Below are 23,430 nucleotides of genomic sequence, written 5' to 3'. Positions count from 1 at the left end.
AACCCAGAGCGGTGGTGAGGTAGTAGAACATGAGCCGTACGTTCAGACAGACATCTGTCTGTCCCTCTGAGCTGCAGGAGCAGAGGAGGATCCACTACAGGTCAACCCAGAGCGGTGGTGGGGTAGTAGAACATGAGCTGTACGTTCAGACAGCCATCTGTCTGTCCCTCTGAGCTGCAGGAGCAGAGGAGGATCCACTACAGGTCAACCCAGAACGGTGGTGGGGTAGTAGAACATGAGCCGTACGTTCAGACAGACACTCCAAGACTAAAACACACTCAGAGAATCTCCATTCTGTCCGGGAATCTGGCCCATACATAGGCTGTATATGTTACACAGAAGGGCACAGTGTGACGTTGGACATCATATCTGATATTTGAATGGCAGAGCACGGGGCATTAGATTGTTGTTATAACTAATGTGTATCAGAAAGTCATGCCAAACTCACTGTGTCCTCCTCCTCTGTTTTCTGTTCTGATGATTCAGGGCTATTTGAGTAGGACTCTCCCTATGACTCACTGCTTATCTAACATAAATCACTTCACTCCCTCTCTCACTCCTTTTTAAATCTCCCAGTTGCATATTCTCTACTGTTCAGGGACAGCAGGGGGCAGCAGCACTGTTGCACTGACACTGTGCATGTGTGTGTATGACAATTATTGTGATTGATTACATGCCATTTTTGATCACTCAAAAGGCATGACAACTGTATAGGACGATAAAGTGGAAAATCCAAAGAATGAAGTTTAGCTAATAATCAGCTTGACACTCTCCCAGCCATATCTAAACATTCACCTGAAACATTCCACACATTCATACCCTTCACAAGGTGTGTGAGTGAGTGTGAGTGTGTGTGTGTGTGTGTGTGTGTGTGTGTGTGTGTGTGTACGCATTCCTGCCTCACCAGTGTCCAGTAGGGGGTATGAAGTAAATACAGCAGTGAACCCTTGAGTCTGGAATCCTCTTCTTCCTGTTGATGTTGATCTCCTCCTGAAGGTACTGCTCATACTGGGCATTAATGAACTTCATGATGGGCTGCCAACTGTGGAGGGAGGGAGGGGAAGAAGACAGGAAGTGGAAGGAAGGGGAGAGGCAGATTAAAAGAGAAAGGGGGAGTTTTGGGGGATGGATAGGGGGAGACAAGTGAGAAAGACAGGAAGAGGGAGAGAAAGAGGATGGATGAGGTCATACACAGTACTGTGTACACTAGTCATCTAGATGAGATGTATGGGGTAAGCATTTATATTAACGAGAGAGAGCGACAGTACTACTCAAAAGTTTGGACATACTTATTTATTCAAGGGCTTTTCTTTATTTACTATTTTCTACATTGTAGAATAATGGTAAAGATATCAAAACTATGAAATAACACATACGGGATCCTGTCGGAAACACAAACCTTTTAAACAAATCAAAATATATTTTATAGTTGAGATTCTTCAAAGTAGCCACCTTCTGCCTTGATGACAGCTTTACATTTATTAATTTTTTGGTTACTACATGATTCCATGTGTGCTACTACATAGTTTTGATGTCTACACTATTATTTATTATACACTATTAATTCTTACATACACCTTAGCCAAATACATTTAAACTCCGTTTTCAACAATTCCTGACATTTAATCCTCTTAAAAATTCCCTCTCTTAGGTCAGTTAGGATCACCACTTTATTTAAGAATGTGAAAAAAACTAGTTTTAATTGGTACAATCTACGTGTATGTAAAGTTCCGACTTCAACTGTGTGTGTGGTGTCTTTTATACTGATAACAAGTTCAAACAGGTACCATTAATACAGGTAACGAGTGGAGGACAGAGGAGCCTCTTAAAGAAGAAGTTACAGGTCTGTGAGAGCCAGAAATCTTGCTTGTTTGTAGGTGACCAAATACTTATTTTCCACCATAATTTGAAAATAAATTAATTAAAAATCCTACAATATTATTTTCTGGATTTTGTACCTATGATAAAAATTACAGGCCTCTCTCATCTTTTTAAGTGGGAGAACTTGCACAATTGGTGGCGGACTAAATACTTTTTCCCCCCATTGTATATAGACCTCCACAAGTCTGGTTCATCCTTGGGAGCAATTTCCAAAAGCCTGAAGGTACCACGTTCATCTGTACAAACAATAGTACGCAGGTATAAACACCATGGGACCATCAGCCGTCATACCGCTCAGGAAGGAGACACGTTCTGTCTCCTAGAGATGAACGTACATTGGTGCGAAAAGTGCAAATCAATCCAAGAGCAGCAGCAAAGGACCTTGTGAAGATGCTGGAGGAAACAGGTACAAAAGTAGCTATATCCACAGTATAACAAGTCCTATATCGACATAACCTGAAAGGCCGCTCAGCAAGGAAGAAACCACTGCTCTAAAGCTGCCATAAAAAGCCAGACTATGGTTTGCAAATGCACATGGGGACAAAGATCGTACTTTTTGGAGAAATGTCCTCTGGTCTGATGAAACAAAAATAGAACTGTTTTGCCATAATGACCATCGTTATGATGTTTGGAGGAAAATGGGGGAGGCTTGCAAGCCGAAGAACACCATACCAACCGTGAAGCACGGGGGTGGCAGCATCATGTTGTGGGGGTTCTTTGCTGCAGGAGGGACTGGTGCACTTCACAAAATAGATGGCATCATGAGGGAGGAAAATTACGTGGATATATTGAAGCAACATCTCAAGACATCAGTCAGGAAGTTAAAGCTTGGTTGCAAATGGGTCTTCCAAATGGACAATGACACCAAGCATGCTTCCAAAGTTGTGGCAAAATGGCTTCAGGACAACAAAGTCAAGGTATTGGAGTGGCCATCACAAAGCCCTGAACTCAATCCTATAGCAAATTTGTGGGCAGAACTGAAAAAGCGTGTGCGAGCAAGGAGGCCTTACAAACCTGACTCAGTTACACCAGCTCTGTCAGGAGGAATGGGCCAAAATTCACCCAACTTAAATTCACCCAAAATCTTGTGGGAAGTTTGTGGAAGGCTACCTGAAACGTTTGACCCAAGTTAAACAATTTAAAGGCAATGCTACCAAATACTAATTGAGTGTATGTAAACGTCTGACCCACTGGGAATGTGATGAAAGAAATAAAACCTTCCCTCTAGTATTATTCTGACATTTCACATTCTTTAAATAAAGTGGTGATCCTAACTGACCTAAACAGGGAATTGTTACTTGGATTAAATGTCAGGATTTGTGAAAAACTGAGTTTAAATGCATTTGACTAAGGTGTATGTAAACTTCTGACTTCAACTGTATATACACATAGATAGGATATATCTACGCACATAGAAATATAAGCACATTATAAATATAACATTTCAGCTATGGATTGTACTGTTACTGTACCAGTTCTCGTTGTTGATCTGATCCCCGAAGCCGGGTGTGTCGATAACAGTTAGTTTCATCCTCACCCCCTTCTCCTCAATGTCTGAACAGAGACAGACACAATTAGACTGAATACAAGCACCCCAGAGGCCAAATGTACCTCAGACTGTAGTCACAACACAGGGTAGACTGAGTAGAGGGTGAGATGGATAAAGTGAAAGATGTAGCTAGAGGTGCAGAAAAGAAAGAGTGAAATTAACAGTATGAGTGATATTTTCCTCCTCTCACCATGGCTGACAGACTTGATATGGATGGTCTTGGGGATCTTCTCCTGGGACGTGGCCTGCACTGACTTACGGCTCACCTTGGACTTGAACAGAGTGTTCATCAGAGTGGACTTCCCTAGGCCGCTCTGCCCTACACACACACACACACACACACACACACACACACCTGAATGTCAAACACATTGGTAATGCAAATAAACACAATAAAGCCACAATTGAGATTTTAGTCATCTAGCAGACCATCTTATTTAGAGTGACTTACAGTAATGAGTACATCCATTTTCATACTTTTGATTGGTACTGGTCCCGGGGGAAACAAGCCCACAACCCTGGAGCTGCAAGCACCATGCTCTACCAACTGAGCTAAACAAAATAACGTAGAAACTCTACAATGAAGGTAAAACAGTAGCCCAGGCCTCAATTTAAACCAATACCCTCTCATCTAGTGTGACTGTAGGGAATAGACTACTCTCACAATGGTGGACTTCCTCTCACCTTTCTCCAGAACATTCTTCAGTCACTCTTCCCACTAACAGGTTCATTCCAGTGGTGTAATGACTGACGGGCCTCATTATTTCACACTGAGACAAACAGAGTTCAACACCAGAGCTGTTCCAGCCGGTCACAGACACTCAGGGGAGAAAGAGGCTATTTCACAAGATTTTGGCTGCAGTGGAGGAAAAGTTACAGGTGTCTTCAGTAAGGCCTCCCCACCGAACACACACGCTACGTCAGTGCCCTTTTCACCATTCTCTCTGTGGCTCTGATATGAGTCCCAAGTACAGAATAATGACTCAGTCACTTGGCCAAGGCCCTCCCTCCCTCCCACTCTCCCTCCCTCCCTCCCACTCTCACACTCTCCCTCCCTCCCTCCCACTCCCCCTCCCCCACTCCCCCTCCCACTCTCCCTCCCATCCATTCAAGTTGGCCTAAAGGAAATGCATGTCCTTTCGGGGCTCAGACCTGCAGTCTGGGGAAGAGCTCTGCTGTCAATTAAACCACACTGAGCCTTGAACTGAGCTGAGCCTTATCCGCCATAGAGCAGTTGGTTGGAGAAACCCAGTCTTCCATAAGTGTGAAACTCATCCGTCTGTGGTTTGTGCAGCTGACGCTGGCTCAGATCACTGCACTATAAAACTGGCCATTGTCGACAAAGACCTTTGGGTCACACACGCACCATAAGTCTATGACTCACACACACACCTCCCCCTGTTCTCTTATCTCTTCCAATACAGCAGGGTTCCCCAACTGTAAACTATGTTTAATTATTGGACATAAGACAAAACACAGTCTTCTGTCCAGCTCCAAGTGATTTTTTGGGGGGGAAATCTGTTCCAAAGTCTTCCCACGCATAATAGAGAGATGTATGTGATCGTATACAAATGTAAGCAAGGTTTGAAATGATTCTGTTTTAGTCCAATATTATATCACTTTGGGCTTCTTGCTGTCCATTTACAGTCTACAAATGATTTATAATGATGTTCCGGACCCCATGACCATCCGCTCAAGAAACAAAAGTCTGGCGGCTGAATCTAGTTGATGATCCCTGCAATAGAGTATTAAACAGACTGGAACAGCTGTTGGCAGGACATGTGACCACCATCTGCAACGCTGGGTAGACATGTAACCCTGCAGTCTGGAGAAGAGCTCTGCTCTATCAGCACTAGAGAGGAACCAGCTGGAGAGGTGTGTGTGTGGGGGGGTCAGAAGATGGGAGAGAGATTGAAAAGCTGGACTAGATAGAACCCTGAACATTCTAGAATTAGGGAAGAACATACTGTGCATGGACCCAAAAGATTGCCTGTAGCAGCTGACTACCGCCAACATCACTTTTGGGCCCTGGGATAAACTGTGGATTAACGAGGGAGAGTGTAGTGTTTATGACCCCTGGACAGGTAACACACACAGTTTAGTTCACTGTCTGGTTAAGTCAACACAGACTGGAGCTCAGGGCCTCTGGTGTTCTTAGTAAGTGTTCACGCACGCACGCACGCACGCACACACACACACACACACACACACACACAAAATAATGGAGGTTTATATGTTGAAACTTCATTTGCGATTTATAAGGCTTCAAACAACTGATTAATGACCGGGCCCTCAGTGTCTTGACTTCTGACCTCTAACATTATGGGAAGTAGTACAGCATCGTCCCTTTACAACACATCTGTGTTTGCTTCGGACCTGAAGAATCAAAGCTTTCCAGAGAGCCTCTCCAGTGTTTCCACCAAGTACACGAATTAACCACTTACTGTACTCCAATCAAAAACCATTGCCATACAATACATTTTTGATTATTAATCTGTTATGAAAACCCAAATTGCCCGGTCGGGGACCGATGTGATTGTTAAAGTAGAGATGTGCACTATCCAGGCCAATACCAACCCTGTGCTCATGCTGTTGAAGTCCCATACCAGAGGCACTGTATCACATTTTTTAGGGGTCTAGAATTCCCCTGAACGGTTGGTATGAGTGGCTGAGCCTGAAGAGGGGAATCCTGTGAGCTACGGGGCCAAGGTCAGGGTTCAGTGGGATGGGCTGTAGACATGCTACAGTGTTGATACCCCTAGCTGAAAGGCTGGACCCAAAGACCAGCCAGATTGTGAGAGGAAGGACAGGGTATCAATACAACAATACAGGTGTATTAAACATTAGTAACCATCTCAGAGTAGGAGTGCTGATCTAGGATACGCGTCTCATGAATGTTCTTTGTGATCCGAACACCTCAAACTTAGATTTGTCTGATCATAACAACCTTTTCCAATCTTCCTCTGTCCAGTGTCTGTGTTCTTTTGCCTATCTTAATATTTTATTTTATTGGCCAGTCTGAGATATGTCTTTTTCTTTGCAACTCTGCCTAGAAGGCCAGCATCCTGGAGTCACCTCTTCACTGTTGATGTTGAGACTGGTGTTTTGCAGGTACTATTTAATGAAGCTGCCAGTTGAGGATTTGTGAGGCGTCTATTACCAAAACTAGACACTCTAATGTACTTGTCCTCTTGCTCAGTTATGCACCGGGGCCTCCCACTCCTCTTTCTATTCTGGTTAGAGCCAGTTTGCGCTGTTCTGTGAAGGGAGTCGTACACAGCGTTGAACGAGATCTTCAGTTTCTTGGCAATTTCTCGCATGGAATAGCCTTCATTTCTCAGAACAAGAATAGACTCACAAGTTTCAGAAGAAAGGTCTTTATTTCTGGCCATTTTGAGCCTGTAATCAAACCCACAAATGCTGATGCTCCAGACACTCAACTAGTCTAAAGAAGGCCAGTTTAATTGCTTCTTTAATCAGAACAACAGTTTTCAGCTGTGCTAACATAATTGCAAAAGGGTTTTCTAATGATCAATTAGCCTTTTAAAATGTTAAACTTGGATTAGCTAATACAACCATTGGAACACAGGAGTGGTGGTTGCTGATAATGGGCCTCTGTACGCCTATGTAGATATTCCATTACAAATCAGCCGTTTCCAGCTACAATAGTCATTTACAACATTAACAATGTCTACACTGTATTTCTGATCAGTTTGTTATTTTAATGGACATTTTCTTTTGGCTTTTCTTTCAAAAACAAGGACATTTCTAAGTGACTCCAAACGTTTGAATGGTAGAATATACACACACACAGAGCTGGAGTCAGAAGTTAAAACAAGTCATTAAAACTCGTTTTTCAACCACTCCACAAATTTACATACACTAAGTTGACTGTGCCTTTAAACAGCTTGGAAAATTCCAGAAAATGTCATGGCTTTAGAATCGTCTGATAGGCTAATTAACATAACTTGAGTCAATTGGAGGTGTACCTGTGGATGTATTTCAAGGCCTACCTTCAAACTCAGTGCCTCTTTGCTTGACATCATGAGAAAATCAAAAGAAATCAGCCAAGACCTCAGAAAATAATTTGTAGATCTCTGCAAGTCTGGTTCATCCTTGGGAGCAATTTCCAAGCGCCTGAAGGTACCATGTTTATCTGTACAAATAATAGTATGCAAGTATAAACACCATGGGACCACGCAGCCGTCCTACCGCTCAGGAAGGAGAGGCGTTCTGTCTCCTAGAGATGAACATACTTTGGTACGAAAAGTGCAAATCAGTCCAAGAACAGCAAAGCACCTTGTGAAGACGCTGGAGGAAACAGGTACAAAAGTATCAATACCAACAGTAAAACGAGTCCAATATCGACATAACCTGAAAGGCCGCTCAGCAAGGAAGAAGCCACTGCTCCAAAACCGCCATAAAAAAGCCAGACTACGGTTTGCAATTGCACATGGGGACAAAGATCGTACTTTTTGGAGAAATGTCCTCTGGTCTGATCAAACAAAAATAGAACTGTTTGGCCATAATGACCATCGTTATGTTTGGAGGAAAAAGGGGGAGGAAGCACGGGGGTGGCAGCATCATGTTGTGGGGTTGGCAGCATCATGTTGTGGGGGTGCTTTGTTGCAGGAGGGACTGGTGCACTTCACAAAATAGATGGCATCATGAGGCAGGAAAATTACATGGATATATTGAAGCAACATCTCAAGACATCAGTTAAAGCTTGGTCGCAAATGGGTCTTCCAAATGGACAATGACCCCAAGCATACTTCCAAAGTTGTGGCAAAATGGCTTAAGGACAACAAAGTCAAAGTATTGGAGTGGCCATCACAAAGCCCTGACCTTAATCACATAGAAAATTTGGCCTACAAACCTGACTCAGTTACACCAGCTCTGTCAGAAGGAATGGGCCAAAATTCACCCAACTTATTGTGGGAAGCTTGTGGGAGGCTACCCAAAACGTTTGACCCAAGTTAAACAATTTAAAGGCAATGCTACCAAATATGAATTGAGTGTATGTAAACGTCTGATTCTCTGGGAATGTGATGAAAGAAGTAAAAGCTGAAATAAATACCTCTACTATTATTCTGACATTTCACATTCTTAAAATAAAGTGGTGATCCTAAATTACCTAAAACAGGGAATTTTTTACTTGGATTAAATGTCAGGAATTGTGAAAAACTGAGTTTAAATGTATTTGGCTAAGGTGTATGTAAACTTCCGACTTCAACTGTGTGTGTGTATATATATATATACACACACACACAGTGGGGAGAACAAGTATTTGATACACTGCCGATTTTGCAGGTTTTCCAACTTCAAAGCATGTAGAGGTCTGTAATTTTTTATCATAGGTACACTTCAACTGTATATATAGCTCAGTGGGATTTTGACAGCCCATCCCACTGAGCCCTGACCATGTACACACACACACACACACACACACACACACACACACACACACACACACACACACACACACACACACACACACACACACACACACACACACACGATGGCGTAGCCTACAGTCAGCCCTGAGCTGAATGGGTGGCAGGTTGCCGAGCTCTGTATCCAGGACACCAGGGCCAACCACAGGGGAATGTGAGAGGAATGTAGATTTTGTCAGCAGACTCCACATCACAGAGAGAGAGAACAGACACTAACCCTGGGCACTGCCTCACCCCTCAACCCCCTCATGACCCCACCCACACACCCTCTCACCCACTTCCAGTACAGAAAAGTAGTTATTCAGACATGTAGATGTGTCCCACTCAGTGGAACTACTGTATACTGACCCACCACTATACAGTATGGAGGATTATTATGAGACAGTTCTATATAGGACACACCACTATACAGTATGGAGGATTATTATGAGACAGTTCTATATAGGACACACCACTATACAGTATGGAGGATTATTATGAGACAGTTCTATATAGGACACACCACTATACAGTATGGAGGATTATTATGAGACAGTTATATATAGGACGCACCACTATACAGTATGGAGGATTATTATGAGACAGTTCCATATAGGACACACCACTATACAGTATGGAGGATTATTATGAGACAGTTCTATATAGGACACACCACTATACAGTATGGAGGATTATTATGAGACAGTTCTATATAGGACACACCACTATACAGTATGGAGGATTATTATGAGACAGTTCTATATAGGACACACCACTATACAGTATGGAGGATTATTATGAGACAGTTCTATATAGGACGCACCACTATACAGTATGGAGGATTATTATGAGACAGTTCTATATAGGACACACCACTATACAGTATGGAGGATTATTATGAGACAGTTCTATATAGGACACACCACTATACAGTATGGAGGATTATTATGAGACAGTTCTATATAGGACACACCACTATACAGTATGGAGGATTATTATGAGACAGTTCCATATAGGACACACCACTATACAGTATGGAGGATTATTATGAGACAGTTCTATATAGGACACACCACTATACAGTATGGAGGATTATTATGAGACAGTTCCATATAGGACACACCACTATACAGTATGGAGGATTATTATGAGACAGTTCCATATAGGACACACCACTATACAGTATGGAGGATTATTATGAGACAGTTCTATATAGGACACACCACTATACAGTAAGGAGGATTATTATGAGACAGTTCCATATAGGACACACCACTATACAGTAAGGAGGATTATTATGAGACAGTTCCATATAGGACACACCACTATACAGTATGGAGGATTATTATGAGACAGTTCTATATAGGACACACCACTATACAGTATGGAGGATTATTATGAGACAGTTATATATAGGACACACCACTATACAGTATGGAGGATTATTATGAGACAGTTCTATATAGGACACACCACTATACAGTATGGAGGATTATTATGAGACATGAATGATGTGAGAGGAGTGTAGTGTACTTTTCTTTTCCTTTCTATATATCCTCTGTATAAAACACACTGAATATATACACACTGAACAAAAACATTTTCCATTCGCACAAAAAAGCTTATTTCTCTCAAATTTTGTGCACAAATTTGTTTACATCCCTGTTAGTGAGAATTTCTCCTTTACCAAGATAATGCATCCACCTGAAAGGTGTGGCATATCAAGAAGCTGATTAAAAAGCATGATCATTACACATGTGCACCTTGTGCTGGGGACAACAAAAGGCCACTATAAAATGTGAAGTTTTGTCACACAACACAATGCCACAGATGTCTCAAGTTGAGGGGAGCGTGCCATTGGCATGCTGGCTGCAGGAATGTTCACCAGAGCTGTTGCCAGAGAATTGAATGTTCATTTCTCTACCATAAGCTGCAACTGATGTCATTTTTGAGAATTTGGCAATACATTCAACCGGTCTCACAACCACAGACCACAAGTAACCACGCCAGCCCAGAACCTCCACATCCGGCTTCTTCACCTGCGGGATTGGTGCTGAGGAGTATTTCTGTCAGTAATAAAGCCCTTCTGATTGGCTGGGGCTGGCTCCCCAGTGAGTGGGCCTACGCCCCACAAGGCCCAACCATGGCTGTGCCCCTGCCCAGTCGTGAAATCCATAGATTAGGGCCTAATGAATTTATTTCAATTGACTGATCTCCTTATATGAACTGTAACTCAGTAAAATCGTAGAAATTGTTGCATTTATATTTTTGTTCAGTACACTTATTATATACCAGAGTAGTCTGTAGCAGAGAAATTCAAACATTAACCCAACGTCCTGTGTTCTGTCTCCTTCCCTACAGCTCTGTTCTCACAGGCAGACTTAAATGACAAATTACACCTGAGTGCACATTAACACTGCAGGAGACTAAGTGGTCGTTTTGGGGATTTTCTTTTCCATGGATGAGTCTGCATCCTCCTTCCTTGAAGTACCCCTGTAGGCTGTAGTGTGAGCCGTTTTATTCACGGAAAGAACCCACAGAGCAGACTGACAGTCGCGACATCATCAAATGGAGACGTGGTGTGGAGACAGCATGGCAAAGGGGTTTTATAGGGGCTGGTCTCTGGTGAAGGAAGGAGTGTGTGTTGTAAAAAATATACAGTTTTAAAAAGGAGCCATCACACACTGATGAGGGAGTGTCAGTATGGTGGGAGTGTCAAAAGGCTGTGTGTGTGTGTGTGGGGGGGGGGGGGGGTAAATGTGTGTGTGTGTGAAAATGAGAGCGTTCTTAATTAGAGAGATCCTCTTGTTAAATTAGAGATATATCCTCCTTGAATAACCCAGGAGAGGATAACATTAACTCAGCCTCTCACCGTAAACACAGCCTGGTCCCTATCACACACCACCACCTCCTGGCCTGTGTTTCTTCAGGCTGGATAACAGCAGACCAGGATCTTGAGCTCATTTGATGTAAACCTATGATCATATACAGTACACATGCATTCGTCTCTCACCATGTTAACTCACCCACTACCAAGATGTTGTGCTGTATGCTGTGTGTTGTGTGTTGTGTGTTGTGTGCTGTGTGTGTGTGTGTGTGTGTGTGTGTGTGTGTGTGTGTGTGTGTATATATGTGTGTGTATGTGTGTGTATGTGTGTCTCTGTATGGCATTTGCATTGCTTGCTCATTGGGGTTTTAAGCAGGGTATTTGTAAAGCACAGCTGACGTAAAAAGGGCTTTATAAAATAAATGTGATTGATTGAATTTGATCTGTTTGTGTGGGTGTGTTCTCTCTCTTCATGTTAACTCACCCACTACCATGATGTTGATATGTTTGTGTGGGTGTGTTCTCTCTCTTCATGTTAACTCACCCACTACCATGATGTTGATCTGTTTGTGTGGGTGTGTTCTCTCTCTTCATGTTAACTCACCCACTACCATGATGTTGATCTGTTTGTGTGGGTGTGTTCTCTCTCTTCATGTTAACTCACCCACTACCATGATGTTGATCTGTTTGTGTGGGTGTGTTCTCTCTCTTCATGTTAACTCACCCACTACCATGATGTTGATCTGTTTGTGTGGGTGTGTTCTCTCTCTTCATGTTAACTCACCCACTACCATGATGTTGATCTGTTTGTGTGGGTGTGTTCTCTCTCTTCATGTTAACTCACCCACTACCATGATGTTGATCTGTTTGTGTGGGTGTGTTCTCTCTCTTCATGTTAACTCACCCACTACCATGATGTTGATCTGTTTGTGTGGGTGTGTTCTCTCTCTTCATGTTAACTCACCCACTACCATGATGTTGATCTGTTTGTGTGGGTGTGTTCTCTCTCTTCATGTTAACTCACCCACTACCATGATGTTGATCTGTTTGTGTGGGTGTGTTCTCTCTCTTCATGTTAACTCACCCACTACCATGATGTTGATCTGTTTGTGTGGGTGTGTTCTCTCTCTTCATGTTAACTCACCCACTACCATGATGTTGATATGTTTGTGTGGGTGTGTTCTCTCTCTTCATGTTAACTCACCCACTACCATGATGTTGATCTGTTTGTGTGGGTGTGTTCTCTCTCTTCATGTTAACTCACCCACTACCATGATGTTGATCTGTTTGTGTGGGTGTGTTCTCTCTCTTCATGTTAACTCACCCACTACCATGATGTTGATCTGTTTGTGTGGGTGTGCTCTCTCTCTTCATGTTAACTCACCCACTACCATGATGTTGATCTGTTTGTGTGGGTGTGTTCTCTCTCTTCATGTTAACTCACCCACTACCATGATGTTGATCTGTTTGTGTGGGTGTGCTCTCTCTCTCTCCATGTTAACTCACCCACTACCATGATGTTGATCTGTTTGTGTGGGTGTGCTCTCTCTCTTCATGTTAACTCACCCACTACCATGATGTTGATCTGTTTGTGTGGGTGTGTTCTCTCTCTTCATGTTAACTCACCCACTACCATGATGTTGATCTGTTTGTGTGGGTGTGTTCTCTCTCTTCATGTTAACTCACCCACTACCATGATGTTGATCTGTTTGTGTGGGTGTGTTCTCTCTCTCCATGTTAACTCACCCACTACCATGATATTGATCTGTTTGTGTGGGTGTGTTCTCTCTTCATGTTAACTCACCCACTACCATGATGTTGATCTGTTTGTGTGGGTGTGTTCTCTCTTCATGTTAACTCACCCACTACCATGATGTTGATCTGTTTGTGTGGGTGTGCTCTCTCTCTTCATGTTAACTCACCCACTACCATGATGTTGATCTATTTGTGTGGGTGTGTTCTCTCTCTTCATGTTAACTCACCCACTACCATGATGTTGATCTGTTTGTGTGGGTGTGTTCTCTCTCTCCATGTTAACTCACCCACTACCATGATGTTGAGCTCGAAGCCCTGTTTCATGGCCTTTCTCCGCATCTGTTCCAGGATGGCATCGATGCCCACATAGCTGAAGTCCCCCATGCCAGGACCTGGCACAGTCTTCTCCACCTGGCACACTGCGGGCATCGCCGGGGTCGGCATCATCATCTCGGGCACAGCCACCTCAGACATGGCTCTACTGCTGTAGCTGGTAGTGACCTCTGACTCTGAGGAGAGAGGGAGAGAGAAATACATGTCAGTACAAGTGGATAAACCATTTATTTCCTCTCGTGTGATCATGTATCTTTGAAATATACTGGACACATTACATGAGCTTCCTACTGTGAAATAAAGAAAATAATTTAAAGTAGCAAGATAACAAAAACCTGACAGATTCAAGTAACCAACTTATACAGTTAGTATACTACACTAAACATATAGCAGAACCATATTGCTGTGTCATCAGAAACAAGTGAAGGAGTTGGAAGGATGGTTTTCTACACAGCTGTGAGGAGCTAGTTACTAGCTAGACATAACTTAGCTAGACCCGGGCTAGAGCCAAACACTAGTCTGAACAAACCGTGTTTGTTCAACCGTGTTTCAGCACCACCCAGAGCCTTCTGAAGTACTGAACCAACCGTGCTTCAGCACCACCCGGGGCCTTCTGAAGTACTGAACCAACTGTGTTTTAGCACCACCCAGAGCCTTCTTAAGTACTGAACCAACCGTGTTTCAGCACCACCCGGGGCCTTCTGAAGTACTGAACCAACCGTGTTTCAGCACCACCCAGAGCCTTCTGCAGTCACACACTTACTCAACAGTCATATTGAAGTAAACAGTCTCTACTGAGGGTTAGATACACAGTACATGTTTGTCTGACCACCGCAGGACTCATATACATTCATATAATAATATTCTGTATATTTTCCTGAGTTACAGGAGGACCCCCCTGCAGATTCTAACTCAAGTTAACTATGTATGCTGGGTGGTGTCTGATCACCAGGCATATTGTTTAATATGGTGTGTCCTGCTGATGATGAGAGAGTGAAAACCTGAAACCTGACCTACTCACAACTCTGGAATCAACAGTGCTATTAAGGATGACTGACAAACACACACACACACACACACACACACACACACACACACACGAGGAGGACAGTCAGCTCCTCTCTTGGAGCCACAAGGGCAGGCTGCCAATAATTTTACAGCCATCAAGATTCCATCCCCCATCCCTCCAGCTAGTTACAACTCCGATAACAACAACACTGAAGAGAGTTCACTGTAAAGACTACTACACCAGGTTCTGGTAGGAAGATAATAGGCTGGTATATCTTGTTCACAGAACACTTGATACCAGTCTGTTTTCAAAAGAAAAGTCTTGTGAATTGAGTATGATGTCAAAGTAAATGTTTCTATAGAAACGGGCAGAGTTAGAGACACACCTAGCCTATAGGGAACTAGCTCCAACTGGCCTCCACACCACTTCCCCATCCTGGTCCAGACACCAGTCACCCTCTCCTCTAGTAGTTTCCACTGCAACAGGTACAGAATAATACTGATCAACATGTCACTATGGTAACTTCCAATACCTGGCTCTACCCTGTGCTTACTGTTCTTGACTGGCATATAGGAGGGTGGTTGGTCATAGATAGATCTGGTGACCAGAATGTTCGGGCTTCAGCCAACTCTTCTGTCATGTGTGTTGTCATGGCATACAGTAGAAGAGAGGATGACTGAGGAGTTGGCTGAAGCACAAACAGACCTGGTTACCAGGCTATCTACAGTACAGTACAGGGTTTTTCTTTATTTGGACTATTTTCTACATTGTAGAATAATAGTGAAGACATCAAAACTATGAAATACCACATACGGAATCATGTTGTAACCAAAAAAGTGTTTAACATATCAAAATATATTTGAGATTCTTCAAAGTAGCCACCCTTTGCCTTGATGACAGCTTTGCACACTCTGGGCACTCTCAACCAGGAACCAATTCTTCACCTGGAATGCTTTTCCAACAGTCTTGAAGGAGTCCCCACATATGCTGAGCACTTCTTGGCTGCTTTTCCTTCACTCCGCGGTCCAACCCATTCCAAACCATCTCAATTGGGTTGAGGTCGGGTGATTGTGGAGGCCAGGTCATCTGATGCAGCACTCCATCACTCCCCTTCTTGGTCAAATAGCACGTACACAGCCTGGAGGTGTGTTTTGGGTTATTGTCCTGTTGAAAACCAAATGATAGTCCCACTAAGCGCAAACCAGATGGGGTAGCTACTCTGCCTCTCACAAAGACACGGCGGTTGGAACCAAAAATCTAAAATTTGGACTCTGACCAAAGGACAGATTTCCACTGGTCTAAAGTCTATTGCTCGTGTTTCTTGGCCCAAGCAAGTCTCTTCATCTTATTGGTGTCCTTTAGTAGTGGTTTCTTTGCAGCAATTCGACCATGAAGGCCTGATTCACTCAGTCTCCTCTGAACAGTTGACAATGAGTTATGTCTGTTACTTGAACTCTGTGAAGCATTTATTTGGGCTGCATTTTCTGAGGCTGGTAACTCTTATGAACTTATCCTCTGTAGCAGAGGTAACTCTTGGTCTTCCTTTCCTGTGGCGGTCCTCATGAGAGCCAGTTTCATCATAGCGCCTGATGGTTTTTGCAACCGCACTTAAAGAAACGTTCAAAGTTCTTGACATTTTACAGAGACCTTCATGTCAAAGTAATGATGGACTGTCGTTTCTCTTTGCTTAATTGAGCGGTTCTTGCCATAATATGGACTTGGTCTTTTACCAAATAGGGCTATAATCTGCATACCACCCCTACCTTGTTACAACACAACTGATTGGCTCAAACACATTAAGGAAAGAAATTCCACAAAATAACTTAAGGCACACCTGTTAATTGAAATGCATTCCAGGTGACTACCTCATGAAGCTGGTTGAGAGAATGCCAAGAGTGTGCAAAGCTGTCATCAAGGCAAAGGGTGGCTACTTTGAAGAATTTCAAATCTAAAATATTTGTTTAACACTTTTTTGGTTACAACATTATTGTGTTATTTGTTATTTCATAGTTTTGATGTCTTCACTATTATTCTACAATGCAGTAAATAGTAAAATAAAGAAAAACCCTTGAATGAGTAGGTGTGTCCAAACTTTTGACTGGTACTATATATCCAGCTAACCTCACATGCCAGTCACGTACTGTAAACAGAGTTACTTACAAAAGGCTCTGACTGATGTAAAAGACTCATTGAGTGAGGTGAAGTGCAATGGCTCATCTCCATGGTTACAGAGACAAGACGATGCAGTGTCCATCCCAAATAGAGTCACTGCTCAGCCCTTTCCCTTAGCATCAGGGGACACTGCAGAACCCCTTTGGAGAGGATGGGGCATAACTATCTGACCATGGTACAGAACTGCTATGATGAGTGTTACAACATGCTCTGCAAGGTGAGGAGTGAAGGATCATGGTTAACAAGGTGACAGTGTCTCGACCCTCCCTTCGTTAAATAAGAGTCACAGATTGTCTCTTTTTCCTTCCCTCTTCAGGGGACACTGCAGCACCCCTTTGGGAGGATGGGCCATACATGTGTAACGGATGTGAAACAGCTAGCTAGTTAGCGGTGTGCGCGTTTCAATCGGTGACGTCACTTGCTCTGAGACCTTGAAGTAGTGGTTCCCCTTGCCCTGCAAGGGCCGCAGCTTTTGTGGAGCGATGGATAACGATGCTTCGTGGGTGACTGTTGTTGATGTGTGCAGAGGGTCCCTGGTTCGCGCTCGGGTATGGGCGAGGGGACGGTCTAAAGTTATACTGTTACACATGTACCTGTCTGTTCCCTCTACAGCACATATGTCAGAGTTAAGGCCCGCGGGCCACATCCGGCCCGCAAGAAGGTTTTTTACGGCCCCTGGGATGATCTTGATTTATTATTAGAACCGGCCCGCAGCAAGCCGGCAGCCCGCAGATCTTTTACACGCACCAATACTACATTTCCCACAATGCAAAGGTGACGCACCGAGCAGTAGGCTGCTTCATTTCAATATTTATTGGCACAGCAGTCGTCAGCATCACAGTAAAATTAACTTTCAGATACCCATCAAAAATGGCAAAACGGAAGGTGGATACTGAGAACCGGGGGTTTCAAACAAGGTGGGAGTCGGAGTATATGTTCACGAAGGTAGCTGGAAAACCTGTGTGTCTTCTGTGTGGAGAAAGTGTGGCGGTACTGAAAGAGTATAATCTGAGACGACATTATGAAACGAAACACGCGGACAAAAACAAGAATATGGACATGGAACAAAGGCTACAAAAGGCAGAGGAATTAAAACGAGGCCTCAAATCTCGACAGGCTCTGTTCAAAAAAGCCAAATCACAAGGCCAGGCTGCTGTCAAGGCCAGTTTTATTTTGGCAGAAGAGATCGCTAAATCAGCCCGGCCATTTACGGAGGGGGATTTCATCAAAAACTGCATGATTAAAGTTTGTGACGAAGTTTGCCCAGAAAAAAGGCAACTCTTTTTAAATGTGAGTCTGAGCAGAAACACCATTGCCGAGAGAGTAGACCAGTTGTCCATCAATCTAAAAGAGCAGCTTGTGAAAAAGGGAAAAGATTTTATTGCATATTCCTTGGCTGTGGATGAGAGCACCGACATTTCTGACATTGCCCAGTTGTCAATTTTCATCCGCGGAGTGGACTCCAGCCTAAGCGTGACAGAGGAGTTTTTGGCTTTACGTCCTATGCATGGCACAACTACGGGGCATGATTTGTATGAAGAGGTGTCAAGATGTGTAAATGAGATGGAGCTGCCTTGGGAAAAACTCGTGGGTTTGACAACCGACGGAGCACCTGCGATGTGTGGACACAGGAGCGGACTGGTGGCGAAGATACGGGAAAAGATGCAAGAGGAAAACGCGACAGGTGAGCTGACAGCTTATCATTGTATCATACACCAGGAAGCGTTGTGCGGTAAAGCCTTGAAAATGGAGCATGTAATGAGCATCATCACGCGCACAGTTAACTTTATCAGAGCCAAAGGTTTGAATCACCGCCAGTTCAAGGCATTTCTGACGGAGTTAGAAACGGAGCATGGTGATTTGCCTTATCACACAGAGGTGCGATGGCTAAGCCAGGGAAAGGTGCTTCAAAGATGTTTCGAGCTTCGTGAGGAGATTTGTCTATTCTTGGACAGCAAAGGGAAAGACACAACACAACTCCGAGACGAAATGTTTCTGTGTGAAATGGCTTTTCTGTGTGACATTACGAGTCATCTGAATGCAATAATCTTGCAGCTGCAGGGTCGGGATCGTGTCATCTCTGATATGTACAGTACAGTGAAGGCATTTAAAACCAAACTGACTCTGTGGGAGACGCAGATGCGGAAAGAAAATTTGAGCCACTTTCCCAGCTGCCAGACCATGAAAGAGAAGCTCTCTACCAGTGCGTTCCCGAGCACACAGTTGGCTGATAAAATAGGTATGCTTACCACTGACTTTCGACGCCGATTTGCTGACTTTGAAGCACAAAAAAGCAGGTTGGAACTGCTCGGTAACCCATTTGCTGTTGACGTGGAAAGCTCACCACCAAACCTCCAAATGGAGTTGATTGACCTCCAATGCAATGATGCACTGAGGGAAAAATATGCGGCAGTGGGTGCTGCGGAGTTTGCCCGTTTCCTCCCCGGCACAATGCCCCAGCTGCGCATCCAGGCTGCTCAAACGTTGTCTATGTTTGGCAGCACATACCTGTGTGAACAACTGTTTTCTTTGATGAACCTGAACAAAACATCACACAGAAGTCGACTTACTGCTGAACACCTCCACTCAATTCTGAGGATTTCTTCAGCTCAGAGCCTTACCCCGAACATTGATGAACTTGTGGAAAAGATGGGACACCACCAAGTATCACCCTCAACCTCAAACAAGTGAACATTACTGTGCAATCACATATTTAGAGTTTTTACTCAGTTCAAGTTTAAAAGTTAAAATTTAATATTTGTTTTCACTGCATGTTACTTCTCCTTAAACAAAGTGTTGTTTTTGATTAATAGATTTTTGCACTTTATTTTTTTGTATTTCAATCCAATTATATTTTAAAAATATTTCAGTTGAGTGGATGATAGAAAATTGCTATTATTGTTTTTTCTTTGAAGTAAATTTGAACTTTGAACTTTTGCTAAAATAGAAAATATAGTCTACTGATGGTGCCTTGAATACCGGTTTCTTTCATTTAATGTTCATGTTATGGGGATATTTATATAAAGGAAATTTGTCTTTTGTGTCTGTTGAAAATTAAAGATTACTGACAGAGCCATAAGAAAATATTGCTTTATTTATCTGATCATATTGTAATATATTTGTTAGGTTTTCAGTAGGTTCAATTAGGTTCACTAGACTATATGCGTCATTTAAAAATTTTTCAATGAACATTCGAACAGTCCGGCCCTCGTCTTGTAGCTGATTTTTTTATTTGGCCCTCCGTCCATTTGACTTTGACACCCCTGCTCTACAGGGAGCCAGAGAGCTGGGTACGTCTTGGCTGTGTTTGGGCCTGTTTAACAAGAAGTAAATAGAAACACACACTAATCTCCCATTCCTGGTTGTTAAGAAACGTCTAGTTTCGAGGGTTTAGAGGGTGACACTATAGGAACGATGCAGGGATTAGGGCTGGGACGATACCAGTATCACGATTCAAAGGATTCTAACAACCCTAGCTTTGTACGTTGACAGCTCATGAACCCGATGACACTAGGTACACTACCAACCAACAGCACATACAAGAGGGCCAGACAACCTTTCTGTCTGACTACACTGCTAAAACGTTGTGCAACTTTGTGAAGTAAATGTAGCCTTTGTTTAACCACGATCAAATCCCTAGAGGTTAAAACCCCTTTTCAAGGAGACCTGGAAATGAAGTAAACTAACTCTAAAAACTCGATAGCAGGGGTATTCAACTCTTACCCTATGATGTCCGGGGCCTGCTGGTTTTCTGTTCTACCTGATAATTAAATGCACATACCTGGTGTCCCAGGTCTAAATCCAATCCAGGCTTCGAGGTCCAGAGTTGAGTTTGAGGGCTCTACAGTATGTCAGCCAATATGTCTTGCCAAAGTGCATAACATGGAACTGATTGGATGTCGTTATTGTTATTCAGGGATGCCTTGGCCTGCTGTGCAGCGCCGAAACATAGGTGTCTGAGTGCTTTTTGGAAAATGACCCTATAAATCTGAAATGACCCTTGACCCTTTCATTAGTTAGAATGTCTGGTTGGCCATTTCACCTAAACAGCTGGGAGACATTAGCAGCACATTATCACACGGGGACAGGGAGAGAAGAACCAGTTAACCAGACAAGAAAAGCAGAGGAATGGATGAGGGTTGTGTGTGTCTCAACTTTACAAACATGTCATTCATTGAGTATGGTTCCAGTCGCTTTCCCAGAATGTGGACAACATCCACATTATCACTGTGTTTGCTAGCTGACAACAAAACCACCTTCAGGATAAAACCAAACCTAATAAGCCACAAACTGTCAGCCAAGCAGATTGTAGATATGAGTCCAAGTGAAGATGATCCTGTTTCATCTCTACCTCTCTAATTATAAAATGGTTATGAACAATCTATGTAGTTATAAAGCATTATGCATGGCACATGAAGCTTTATGTGATTGTAATGCATTATAAACGGGGTATTCGTAGGGAGAGTTATCAATGTTTCAGAGTAGAACAGATGTCAGTTGAATAGTAACAGTCAGCAGCAATCAGTGGGACCATAAGGTTCACTGTGGAGGCAATATGTTGTCATGGATGGATCCCTCTAATGATCATTTCCTGGAATTGAGTGGATTACATTACATAGGCTACATCCCTCTTTAGAATGGGATGTGCAGTCTTTCAGATGGCAGTCTTTCAGATGGCAGTCTTTCCGATGGCAGTCTTTCCGATGGCAGTCTTTCAGATGGCAGTCTTTCAGATGGCAGTCTTTCAGATGGCAGTCTTTCAGATGGCAGTCTTTCAGATGACAGTCTTTCAGATGGCAGTCTTTCAGATGGCAGTCTTTCAGATGGCAGTCTTTCAGATGGCAGTCTTTCAGATGGCAGTCTTTCAGATGGCAGTCTGTCCCGAGTGGCGCAGCAGTCTAAGGCATTGTGTCTCAGTGCTAGAGGCGTCACTACAGACACCCTGGTTCGAATCCAGGTTGTATCACAACCGGCCGTGATTGTGAATCCCATAGGGCGGCGCACAATTGGAACAGCGTCGTCCGGGTTTGGCCAGTGTAGGCCATCATTGTAAATAAGAATTTGTTCTTAACTGACTTGCCGAGATTAACATTTTTTATTTTATTTAAAAAAAACTTTAACAGATGGCCTGACTCACTGTGGTTATTAAAGATCTCATGGCACTGCAAAGAGAAGAGGACATGTCATTAAAATGACTTTATTTAGGTGACACTCATTGTAAGAGTAATGGTGTTAACCCTGATGTCATGGCTAAATTCCCAACCTGGCCCTCATCATTTTATCATGGAAAGGGGGATACCTAGTCAGTTGTACAACTGAATGCATTCAACTGAAATGTGTCTTCTGCATTTATGGGCATCTAATCATCCCCAGATTCCAACTCCAGTGGGCTCTCCTATCCCTTGAAACTCTTCAACCAGGTTGTTGCTGTGAAGGGGTGTGTCAACCTAAAATTAAATAGAGATTGCCTTCATTTCGATATGAAATTGGCATGAAAAATGCATTTCGTAAGAATCCACAGAAAAATGCTTTTAGAATTCCCACAAAAAAATATAAATACTTTTCCAGATTTACTGGAATTGTTGTGCTCCTGGTTTCAATTATGGCCCATAAAGAATGTTGTTTTGTCTGTCATTGCAGAGTATGCAGTTGCTTTGCTCTGTAAATAAAGACAGAAGTCCCAATACCAGAGAGAGGAGAGGAATAGACAGGAGAATAGCGGAGAGGGGACTGAATAGATGTGATTTACTCTCTCCATGCATAGCTTGGGGCATTCCCACTTAACAGCCAGCTAACTACAAACAGGCTCTAAAATATTCCCAAAAACTGTGTTATGCCCCCCCGCAGGCCAGATCCATATGTTTGACACCTGTCCTACACCGTCTATAATCTAGCCCTGCATCTACTGCACATTGTGTCTTCAAGAGGGAGAACATGTTGTAAAACAGGGAAGAACTACATTACCTAAACTAGTCCAATAAGTACAAACACTAACTATTTCAGTTTTAAACCCAATGTGATGTGTTCACCATTTGTCAGATGATGTTAATCAAAAGGTTAGGGCTGCGGTTAGTTGAAATGTTATTTGGGACAATGCAAATGAAGTGCTGACTATGCAAATTAGGTTATATGTTTATGACATCATTCCTCCCCTAACTGATATGACATTGGAGGAGGGGGGGGGGGGGGGGGGTCAAGTTCATAAGCACTACAACTAGAACACTTCCAACCTCACTGTGCTGGTCACAAACCTTTTTATGAGTGTACTTTTTCTCCACATTCCGAGACCCATAAGAGACAACAAGAGAAAGAAAGAGGGATCCATAAAGAGGGCAGAAGATAGTTCGCCTGTCGTCTACAGCTTTATGGTAATAGCCAGAGTGGGTAGCCATCTCTCAGTCTACATGTTCACAATTACATTTTGTCCATAAGCTCCTTTCTAAAGCAAATTGAATACGCTACTCCAAACTAT

The 23,430-nt window shown here is 43.1% G+C and overlaps 1 protein-coding gene across 6 annotated transcripts in view; it reads right to left on the bottom strand.

The window, feature by feature from the left end:
• Positions 1 to 23,430, bottom strand: part of LOC139365115 (septin-9-like) — a 131,193-nt gene that overhangs the window by 27,552 nt on the left and 80,211 nt on the right. For all 6 annotated transcript variants that reach the window (XM_071102508.1, XM_071102507.1, XM_071102512.1 and 3 more), the window contains 4 exons: positions 13,732 to 13,953; positions 3,621 to 3,749; positions 3,354 to 3,435; positions 905 to 1,042 (listed from right to left, as the gene is read on the bottom strand). In XM_071102508.1, the coding sequence (XP_070958609.1) occupies positions 905 to 1,042; positions 3,354 to 3,435; positions 3,621 to 3,749; positions 13,732 to 13,953 (571 nt within the window). The remainder of the gene's footprint in view (positions 1 to 904; positions 1,043 to 3,353; positions 3,436 to 3,620; positions 3,750 to 13,731; positions 13,954 to 23,430) is intronic.

Source organism: Oncorhynchus clarkii, chromosome 13, assembly GCF_045791955.1.
Source record: "Oncorhynchus clarkii lewisi isolate Uvic-CL-2024 chromosome 13, UVic_Ocla_1.0, whole genome shotgun sequence".
NCBI lineage: Eukaryota > Metazoa > Chordata > Actinopteri > Salmoniformes > Salmonidae > Oncorhynchus > Oncorhynchus clarkii.
Note: the sequence above shows the minus strand (reverse complement) of the source record. Positions and strands in the feature narration are given on the sequence as shown.